Source organism: Oryzias latipes, chromosome 11, assembly GCF_002234675.1.
Source record: "Oryzias latipes chromosome 11, ASM223467v1".
In the NCBI taxonomy this organism is placed as follows: domain Eukaryota; kingdom Metazoa; phylum Chordata; class Actinopteri; order Beloniformes; family Adrianichthyidae; genus Oryzias; species Oryzias latipes.
This window is the reverse complement of record NC_019869.2, coordinates 228,738-240,000: the sequence shown is the minus strand read 5'-3', so window position 1 is coordinate 240,000 and position 11,263 is coordinate 228,738. Positions and strand designations below refer to the sequence as shown.

General features: G+C 46.8%; 1 protein-coding gene across 1 annotated transcript; it reads left to right on the top strand.

The window, feature by feature from the left end:
• Window positions 1-1,040: 1,040 nt before the first annotated feature.
• LOC101155400 (transcriptional repressor scratch 1) lies at window positions 1,041-10,965 on the top strand. The gene is made up of 2 exons (XM_004084573.4): window positions 1,041-1,822; window positions 7,599-10,965. Exons 1-2 carry the CDS (start codon window positions 1,705-1,707, stop codon window positions 8,384-8,386), a joined length of 906 nt encoding a protein of 301 aa, XP_004084621.1. The 5' UTR covers window positions 1,041-1,704; the 3' UTR covers window positions 8,387-10,965.
• Window positions 10,966-11,263: the final 298 nt, after the last annotated feature.

The window sequence follows — 11,263 nt, the reverse complement described above, 5'->3', positions numbered from 1 at the left end:
TGTGTGGGGGGGTTCGTCTGCGTGTGTCTGTCTGCATGAGTGTGTGTGTGTGTGTCTGTGTGTGTCTGTGTGTGTGTTTGTCTGCATGAGTGTGTGTGAGTGTGTGTGTGTGTGAGTGTGTGTGTGGGGGGGGTCGTCTGCATGTGTTTGTCTGCATGAGTGTGTGTGTGTGTGGGTGTGTGTGTCTGTGTGTGTGTTTGTGTGTTTGTCTGCATGAGTGTGTGTGAGTGTGTGGGGGGGTTCGTCTGTGTGTGTTTGTCTGCATGAGAGTGTGTGTGTGTGTCTGTGTGTGTCTGTGTGTGTGTTTGTCTGCATGAGTGTGTGTGAGTGTGTGTGTGTGTGAGTGTGTGTGTGGGGGGGGTCGTCTGCATGTGTTTGTCTGCATGAGTGTGTGTGTGTGTGGGTGTGTGTGTTTGTGTGTTTGTCTGCATGAGTGTGTGTGAGTGTGTGGGGGGGTTCGTCTGTGTGTGTTTGTCTGCATGAGAGTGTGTGTGTCTGCGTGTGGGTGTGTCTGTGTGTGTGTGTCTGTCATCGGAATTATTTTGTTTCTCAGAGATGAAGACATCAGAAAACGTCTCGCGGGGGGGGCAGTGATCTGTTGATGTAGTTTTTAAAAATTGCAGATGAAGGAACATTTTTGAATATGTCAACATTTGGCAACATTTGATTTAATTATAAAAACAATGTTAGTAATTAAGAAATTCATGGTAACTTTTAGGAATTTGAATAAACATTTACAGACATGAAATGGATCAGATCAGCTAAAAAAGCAAAAACAAATTAGTGATGACATCATTTAAAAAAAGGTTCTTTTTTCCTATGAACCCATGCCCCCCCCCCCCCCCCATGTGTGCGCGTGACGTTTTTTCCTATCAATCTCAGAGAAAGCAGCGCGAAGACCCTTAAAAGTCTAATTAACCCCCCCCCCCCCACACACACACACACACTTTCTGCACCCCCCCGGTTTTTTCCTTCATGAGTAACGCCCCCCCCCTCCCCCTATAAAGCTGCTGAAGTCGTGCATCAAAGGCAGCTTCACGCGCACGTCAACGGAGAGACGCGGGGCTGTGCAGGAGTGTGCAGCAGCTCAGCGCTAACAAAGCAATATTTTTTTTAACCGCCGTTTGTGCTGGACACGGACGTCTTCGGGGGGGGGGGGGGTTTCACTTGACCCACCGGCTTCTGTCTGGAACCCTTCAACCCCGTTTTCTCCCGGGCTCTCGGACGCGCGCGCGCTTCTGCAGCTGTTTTGCAGTCGTTGGGTTTTGGACGTGCTCAGCAGAACCCGTTTAGACAAACGTCCGAACCCGCGCGCTTCCCTGGTTCTGCCTCGCGCACTGTGGAGATCAGAGGAGCTGTCCATGTGCTGAAATCCAGAGCAGCCAGAGGGGTTCGCGTGGAGCTGTCCAGGTGCTGAACACCACGAGACCAGGAGAACATCTGCATTTTGGATGGGAAAGTTTTTCAGGAACCCATTTATATTTTTATTTTTAATGTTTTAAAGCTCTAAGAGAGAAAACAAAGAACAGAAGAGATTTAGTTTGGTCTGCAAAAGTCATGTCTGCTCCGTTAGTGTTTGCAGGAGAAGGCAGACGCATCTTTCGCTAAACTGACAGCGGAGCGTTCTGTTTCTCATTTAAAACCTGAAAAGAATCAACAGAAGAGTTTCAATCGGATGAGTGAAAGAACAGCAGTTTTCCCATCATGCCGCGCTCTTTCTTAGTGAAGAAAGTTAAACTGGACGATTTCTCCAGCGCTGAGCTGGAGAGCTCCTACAGCCGGAGAGAGGAGCTCCGTCTGCAGTTCCATCATCATGACAAAGGTTAGTCACCCCCCACACATGCACAGTCATGGGGGGGGGGGGGGGGTTCTCTTTCTTCAACTTTCAAGCTTCATCATGTTTGAGGAGTTTTCAAGGACCAAAGAATCTGCTGACTATGTGGAAAAATGGCAAGATCCTTGTTAGACAGGAACTCGAAGCTACCAAAACAAACTCCTGGGACCAGATTGACGGGCAGTTCTCTGCAGGTTTCAAGGATGTTGATGAACTTCTGTGCATCTGCCTGTAAATCAGGGTTTTTAACTTTTTTTTGACATTTCTGCATAACATCCAGAAGTTCTTCCCTCCTGTGAGAGTCTGATTTTAGTTTGCTCTGCTAACAAACATGAGAACAAACCTCTGGATCAGTTTCCTTTGCCGTCTTCATCACTGGGATTATTTCTGTTGGTAATTCCTCACAGCCTCTTCTTCAGCTCCGCAGAGTCTGCTTCCAAAATTACAAAAACATTGGCTCCTAATGTTTCCCGTGCTCTGAATAATCCCCGAATAGATAAAAATCAGGAGTTTCTGACTTTGAAGGAAAGAGGAGTTTGCCATTTAGAGATGAAGAAAGTCTGGACTGTCAGACAGTTTTTTTCTGTCTGTATTTTAAACTAGTTTGTTACAAACAAGTTTTTCAGTATTTAACCCTTGTTCTATCCCAGACACGTTAACGTTGGGAGTGGGTCATCTAGACCCACTAGACAGTGCTCTGAACCTTTTTTCTTCAATGATTTGTGATCTTCACTGGTGTCCATGGATTACATGAAGTCTTTCCACCTTTATCCACCTTTGTCATGGTGGGGAGAACACGTCAATTGAAGGGGGGGGGGGGGGTCATCTAAGATAGCACAAGGGTTAAATAAAACAACTCAGATGCCATTGAAGTGCAGACTTTCAGCTTTTATTCCATGGGTTGAACAAAAAGATTTCATAAAAATGTGAAAAACTAAAGCATTTTTAAACACAATCCCTTCATTTCATGGGCTCGTCAGTAATTGGACAAATGAAATAACTGCAAACCAAATGGTCATTCCTAATATTTGGTGGAGAAGCCTTTGTTGGCAATGACAGCCTGAAGTCTTGAACTCATGGACATCACCAGATGCTGGTTTTCTCCTTCTGAATGCTCTGCCAGGCCTTTACTGCAGCGGCAAACAGTTGCTGTTTGTTTGTGGGCCTTTCTGTCTGAAGTTTAGTCTTCAACAAGTGAAATGCTGCTCAATGGGTTCAGATCAGGTGACTGACTTGGCCATTCAAGAATATCCACTTCTTTGCTTTAATAAACTCCTGAGTGGCTTTGGCTGGATGTTTTGGGTCGTTGTCCATCTGGATTATGAAACGCCGTCCAATCAGTTTGGCTGCATTCACCTGGATCTGCGCAGACAGGGCTGCATTCACCTGGATCTGTGCAGACAGGGCTGCATTCACCTGGATCTGTGCAGACAGGGCTGCATTCACCTGGATCTGCGCAGACAGGGCTGCATTCACCTGGATCTGTGCAGACAGGGCTGCATTCACCTGGATCTGCGCAGACAGTATGTCTCTGAACACCTCAGATCAAGGACGGCCCGAATGCTTCTGTCATGACAGAGGCCAACTGTGGGTGGGAGTCCTCATGTGGTCGTCAGCATCCGTCTGTGGTCGTTTGCTTATTTCTGCCTTCTAGTGGACAAAAACACAGAGCTTTGTCTGCACATGCAGCAGCTGCATGACTGCATGCATACGGACACGGACGTTCATCCATCATTAGAGCAGCTTGTTGCGCACACAAACATGCAAACACACTCACTGTTCTGCACTTCTGCCAACTCGGCACATTTCTGGGCGCGCCTGTACAGCTGAGCGTAACACACACTGCAGTCTGCAGCTACAAGCATGCAGAGCAGGGGGGTGTACATCAGTGAAAGGTTTGAAGAGAGAACTTGACTCCATGGATGTTTGGAGGCGGATCACTGATGCTCTTATTTACAACAACACTGACAGAGTTTGGGTTTGATGAAAGAAGCGCCTCACACCTGCAAACTGTTCCAAAACGGTTCTGAATTTGGAATTTCTATCAAAACCTCGGTTAATGCAGTGAAAAAAACAACTTGCATTTTGCATTGTGCATTTTTAAAAGTTTGGAGAAGTGCTGCAACAATGCAGCTTTGGAGACGGCTCCAGCTGTCGGAGCGGTTGGTTTGAGTGAATCTGTCAGGATTCAAACATTTTGGGATCTGCATTTCTTTCCTTTGTTCCTGTCTCTTCTTCTCATCGTAGCATCGATCAACATCTGAGCTGTTCTCAGAACTGCATCATGAAACTCTATTACCAGCATCTCCTCTGCGTCTTAATGCTTGCAGAGTGCTAATTGAAATGGAGAGTTATTGATCTGCAGATCAGCTGGAGTTTGGCGGCGGCTCACTGGTTACCGGTTTGTCCTGGTAGTTGTTAGACTTTCTCCTGTTGAGCATCAACACTGAAGGAGCGGAAAACACACCTCACTAAACAAGTGTCTGATGCTGATAGGAGGGACAATTGTTGAGGAAAAATCCACTTTCTCTTTAGCTGAAGCAGGACGTCCATCTGTGTGTGTGTGTGTGTGTGTGTGTGGGGGGGGGGGGGGGTCCACAGGGAAATTCTCCTCCTAGCTGCTGTAATGGAGACATGCAGCTGAAGTTTTGACAGCTCTGGGTGTGACCGTGTGCTGGTAGGCCTGTCAGGAAGGTGAAGCTGATGAGGAGGCAGAGGCTTCACTCCAGAAACAAAGATCTGGACGGGTTCTTCCACTCAGGGACGAGACGCCGCTTCACCTGCATCACAACCATTCCACTAACAAAAAAACACGTCAGCCAAAAGGCTTTAAACTAATAAGCTGGTTAAAATAACACTTCATCTGACTTGGTTTTAGTGTGAGATCTGGTTTTTCACCAGCGGAGACACGTTTCCCTGGCTGGTTGTAGATCGTGAAAGCAAGTTATATATTTAATTTACATTTGCTGTGTTTCAGGGTAAGCAGGGAGTTTCATTTGACGTCACCTCAGTTATTTCTGCTGGGACCGAAGGGTCAAAGCTGCAGTTTGTGTATTTGTGGTAGTAAAGATAGATCTCTGAAGGGGCTTTGACCCCATTGTTTCCCTGAAATAGATGCACAGAACAGGTTTTATGATAGAGCTTGAACACATAGAGGGGAATGCTGGTCCAACAGAGCTCCGGTCAGACAGAAGGGCACAAAGAAACCAGGTCAGCACACTTTTAATGTTGAAGTTTGAAGTTGAGAGTTACAGGACACAAGAATTCAGTGTGTGTGGTCGACAAAGAAACAGAGTTCACAATAATATCATACGCTACACAAAAAAACATAACTTCATAATCATTCAGATGATTAACCTGGGCATATTTTAAATTAACAAAATGTAACAAATAAACCATAAATCAACAGATATTAAGTCAAATAAAGGGTTAAAGCCTCAATTACTAATGTCAATAGAGTTGGAAGTCTCTGGTTCCCCCTAGAGGGCACAAATGCAACTACATTCTGTGACGTGAATGCACGTGATCAGCGCACGAACTGAGGCATCAAATAAACACTGAACGCATGTTGGAGAAAGCGCCAATGTTATACCAATGTTTTAAAAGGTAAAAGAAATGAACAGACTTCAAAACAAAGTCTTTTACTCTGCAACGTCATTAATTAACCGCCAAACGGTGTTCCAGCATTCAATTAAAGAGAACAGAAAAATCAGTTCAATCAAGGAATCATAAAACACGCATCAGAACTTACATTAGCTTATGCACGCACATGGCAGCAACAATATATGTGGAGGAGCAGTCTCTAACAGAAAAATGACTTCATCAATAAGTGTGTTTCAGAATAAAACACCTGTCCTACTGTCCAGTAATGGATACCCTCCTCTTCATCCTAGGCTGGCGGTAGCACTGGAGCAGGGCCGCTCATTCCTGGTCCTGGAGATCTACCACCCTGACTGTTTTCCAGATCTCCAAGTCCTGCTAGCTGCTGATTAGCTCAATCAGATGTCTCCACATTCTGACTGAATGAACACACCTGGTCCAGGTAATCAGTGCAGGGAGAGCTGGAAAACAGGCAGGTGGTAGATCTCCAGGACCAGGAACAAGCAGCCCTGCACTGGACGTACATCCGGCCTCAGGGAGGTGTGTCCCTTTCGTTTGACGTCAGCTGCCCTGAACCTTCCATCTGAACTGGTGCAGGTGTTCACAACTATCCCTTGTGTTATCCTATGACCCCCCCTTCCATTGACGTGTTCTCCCTACCGTGACAAAGGTGGAAAGATTTCATGTAATCCATGGACACCAGTGAAGATCACAAATCATTAAAGAAAAAAGGTTCAGAGCACTGTCTAGTGGGTCTAGATGACCCCACTCCCAATGTTAAAGTGCCTAGGATAGACCAAGGGCTATTCCAATGGGCTAAAGAGTTCTAGGTAACTGAGAATCGACCCCCATCAAAACCTAGCAGTAGTCAGACTGTCAGGGTCACTGTGCCACTTGTCACGACGTCCCACCAGCAGCAGTTTTGGGGTGACAGGATCCGGGTCAGCGGCGTTGGAAGAGATGGTCGGGCTCCCTCCAATCCGTTGGTGCCTGACCAGAGCTCACCCAGGGGCGGCGCTCAGGGGCGGGGCCTGGCCCTGCCACTAGAACCAGCTCTTCCTTGGCTCCTCTCTCTTTGTGTGGGGTGGGGGATGTGGGGACTGGGGGGTCGGCTCTTTCAGCGATGGAGCCCCTGGGCTGGGGAGACCTGGGCCCAACGTTGGGAAGGGGCTGGGGGGGCCAGTTGTTTCACCAATCGGGGTTCAATCTAGCAGTCTTCGACCTACCCTCCTTCCGCCTTTGACCACTTATTAGGGTGGGGTGGGGGTGGGGGGGCTGGGATGCACCTTTGCGAGTAGGGCACTTGGTAATGCGCTATGGGCCTATGGGTTTCACGTGCACACTCCGTGTGATGTGGCAGCATCTGCACGGTCCATAAGGAGCCAGAACTCACACCTTACTAGTGACTAGAGTGTGGCGTCAGGACGCCGTGCATCAGCATCACCCGTGCGTCACGAGTGCGTGGAACTCCTATTATCCATTATTCCCAACACACCGACCACACACGACAGTGGTACATTCCATGGCCCGACCAGGCTCGACCACAGTTGGAGTTTTGGAGAGGCCCAGCGCTCTGGGGCAAGGGCCAGTTGGCAGTGTCCTACCTGCACCCTTTACCCCACAGCAATATACACTCCAACACGTCCTGACGCCACACTAGTCGCCAGTAAGGTGTGAGTTCTGGCTCCTTACGGACCGCACAAATGCTGCACACACGGGTTGGCACGTGATACCCATAGGCCCACAGGACGTCCACGCACACCACACTCTGATTGGCTCATTTCCTCATTTCTAACAGTCAGACTGAGCGTGTGCGGATCACATGAACAGCACTAATGCGCTCCTTGTTCAGTCTGCAATATTTGGGGTTGAAAAAATGTATAAACTGCATGACACGCCTGCGTCTAACCCGCTTCCCCGTTACTCGCCTTTACGTGTCGTAGATGTGTTCACTATGACCTGTCGCCGCAGCATGAACGTAGAAAACAATGAACACTTTCTCTCTGAGCCGTCTAGGACCTCGATATTCTGTGTGGGGTACCTGAGTGTTCCGTGCAGGTTTGACCATTTTCCCCCCACCCATAAGGACAACTGGGCCTAAAGGTTTTAGTAACTTTGGTTCATCTTCATCAGTTAATGTCTGCACATTTTTCTGTCTCCTCAGGGTACACCAGCAACTACCTGAGCCCAAATCCATATGATGATGCTGTGGGAAGTGACTCATCCATCATCACCAAAACGCCCTCCCCAAGCCACCCATCCATTATCTATGGCCACGTTAACAACACCTACTCCGGTATCCATGGTGACATCCATAGCGACATCCATGGTGATTCAGACCAGCCGGACAGTCCGCGGTCCGAGGTGTCGTCCTCAGCCGGTGGTTACATCAGTGGAGACACAGCTGTGAGTGAGGGCTACACGGTGGACGCCTTTTTCATCATGGATGGACGATCGCGGAGAAAAGCCACCAGCAGCCAGAGGGGGGCCCCCCAAAGGCACACCTGCAGCGAGTGCGGCAAAACCTACGCCACGTCCTCCAACCTGAGCCGGCACAAGCAGACGCACAGGAGCATGGACAGCAAGATGGCCAAGAAGTGCCCCACCTGTGGAAAGATTTACGTCTCCATGCCCGCCATGGCCATGCACCTGCTGACCCACGACCTCAAGCACAAGTGCGACGTGTGCGGCAAAGCGTTCAGCCGGCCGTGGCTGCTGCAGGGCCACATGCGTTCGCACACCGGTGAGAAGCCCTTTGGCTGCGCCCACTGCGGCAAGGCGTTCGCCGACCGCTCCAACCTGCGTGCTCACATGCAGACGCACTCTGCCTTCAAGCACTACAAATGCAAACGCTGCAACAAGACCTTCGCGCTGAAGAGTTACCTGAACAAGCACTACGAGTCCGCCTGCTTCAAGGGGGCGTTCTCGCCTCTGGGCTCTCTCAGTGAATGAGGAGTTCTGCAGGGGAAGCCTGACCTTCATCTCCTCCCATTGTTTTACAGAACAGCAGAAAGGGAGGTCTTCACTTCCAAAAACCATCCTGTGAAGCAAACCACAAAGTAGAAAAAGGGCATCTGCTTCTATCAGCAACTCTGCAATCCGGCTTTTCTGTCTCCTTTTCCTCTGAATCAAATGTTTCCAGTCTTGAGGCAGTTTGAGGAGACATGAAGCTCAGCCCTGCTGGCTCATTTTGAACAGATGCCCAGAGCTTTATGTCCAGATCCGTTGTGATCCCAGATGTGAGCTGAACAGCCCCAAAGCTGTTCCCTCAGGAGATGAATCGTGGTCGTCTTCCTGCTCTTTGGACGCCAGATCTCTCAGTCTGAGGAAATGTTCTCCTTAGGTTGGATGCACCTGATAAAAAAGCACAAAAAAGCACATGGATTTTATTTTACCTTTGTTCAGAGCACAGCCAAGATTCAGGACTGCTGCTAGATCCACAATGTGATAGATCCGCAATGTGATAGATCTGCAATGTGATAGATCCACAGCAGCTGTGTTTCCATGACACATATGCGCAAAACTTTGTAAAAATTCTAGAAATGTCATAAAAAACACAATTTCACTATTACTCTGTTTACTTTAAAATCCTAATTATGCGAATAAACACACCATCTGACGTGATATTGTTCAAAAGCTAGGATGTGAACAACACTTTGATTGACGGCAGATCCTTTCAAACTTCTGCCACGGCACCAGCGCTCATCATCATACATCAAAGGCGGCGTCGGCGTCTTCTTCAGACCGTGGAGCGGCGAGCTCCTTACATGTGGGAGGGGCCACAGATGAAGCCGTTTTAGAAATGGTGGTTGGTGATTTTCCAGAGGAGCTGTGGATCCAACAATTCCTCATGACACGCTCAACTTCCGATGAGCTGTGACGCTGTGGGACCTCTGGTGGCGCCGCCAGTGCCTACCCAGATGGGCACCGCCATCCGGTTGTTGGTCACGTGACTCATTTTCTTTTAAAAAAAGTGTTTCCATTGCAGTTTTCTGAAATGTCTCATTCTGGAAACGCCTCATAAACCACCTCCTCCAAGCGCAAATCCTTTTTTTTTTTTGATAAATGCGACTTTTCTACTAAATTGCGCTGTTTCCATTAGGCAAATTTATCATCACAAATCCAATGTCATAGTCAATGGAAACACAGTAGCTGTGATAGATCCACAATGTGATAGATCTGCAATGCTGATAGATCTACTGTGAAAAGGAGACTCATCATGAAACCATCATGAAAATAGGATGCTTTCTTACACTTTGGGTTTTTTTGTTCCAGCAATTCTACATTTTGTTTTTGTTTTGTTTACTATACGGTTGGAAATATTTAAGGAAAATGATCATCTTTTAAATTCAGGATCAGATGCCTCAAACATCCACTGAGCCATCAGGATATTCATTCCTTCATTGACTGTCGGTCTAAATGTTTCATTTTTTTTACTGTTCTTCTATTTTATTTATTGCTCAGTTATTTAAGGGCATTTGACTTTAGAAATGTCCTCAAAGTGAAACTTGTCATGAAATATCCAATTAACTGAAGGTGTTTCTGTTGTTTTGTATTTATTTTCATATGTCTGTATTATTTTGCACTTTAGTTTTCTGCCTTTTGTTCCAAATATGCCAAAGCATTTGACACTTTCTGAATCCTGAGGACATTTTTACTTTTCTGCCTTTTTAAACATCAAACACATTTGCATGAAAAAATAACCACAGCTGAAAAAAATCAAATCTATGCCAATGTTTTCTTCTGTCTGTAGGAATTTTCTGCCAAACTCCGTAGATGAGCGGCAGATGAAGCAAATTACTGTTGGCGCAATATTTGGCTCTCCTCTGAAAGCAATAATGCACGATGTGTCCAGAGGAAAACAGTCTCTCCGGCTTTTGGACTTTTTATCTGGTTGTGGGAAAAGACTTTTCAGGGAGTCGGTGAACAAAGAGTCACATGAGGAGGGCTGGGGTTTGGACATCTGCCTTCAGAGGAAACGTGGCGTTACTTGGATTCCTTCCGGCTGACTTCATCACTGATTGAGAGAAACTTTGGACATTTTTCTTCCTGTTTACTGTTGGTGAGCTGAGATATTGGGGTCTCCAAGGATTCTCAAGAACATCCCACTTCCTCTGAAGCAGGGTTCTGGGTCGGGCTGGGACGGGTTCTTTTGTACATGTTTTATGCACTGCCTGCCTTGTATTGTTACTCTAAAGTATTTTAGAAAGTAGAATCTAGATCTCTGGTACTGAAACATGGACGGAAGCAAATGCAGCATGTGAAGAATTGAAGCTTTCAGAGCATTTCCAATAACGTCGGACCATCTCAATCCCAGCTTTACCATCAAGAACTGGCGCTGATTATTGTCCTGCAGAGGTTTCAATTCTTTTTCTGTAAATGAATTACATTTACAGAGATTTCCTGTCAGTATTGATCCAACATGAAGCTCAAAGCATTGAAACTTTTCTTTTTTAAGTCTGTAACCCATTGTGTTATCCTAGGCACTTTACCATGGGGAGTGGGGTCATCTAGACCCACTAGACAGTGCTCTGAACCTTTTTTCTTCAATGATTTGTGATCTTCACTGGTGTCCATGGATTACATGAAATCTTTCCACCTTTATCCACCTTTGTCATGGTAGGGAGAACACCTCAATGGAAGGGGGGGGGGGGGGTCATCTAAGATAGAACAAGGTCTAAACTTTCAGATTATTGGGATTTTACTGAGGTCATTCCTAATACAACATTTAAATAACAATGTTCAATATTTCAGCACCAGAGAGAGTCTATGAGCACTTACTCTGATCTACTGTAGCCTACTATAGCCACAAGTTAGTACAACCATTCT

Coding starts and splice junctions, on each gene's coding strand:
- LOC101155400 (XM_004084573.4), top strand. CDS start 1,705: ATGCCGCGCTCTTTCTTAGTGAAGAAAGTTAAACTGGACGATTTCTCC. Junction 1,823..7,598: donor GTTCCATCATCATGACAAAG/GTTAGTCACCCC, acceptor CTGTCTCCTCAG/GGTACACCAGCAACTACCTG.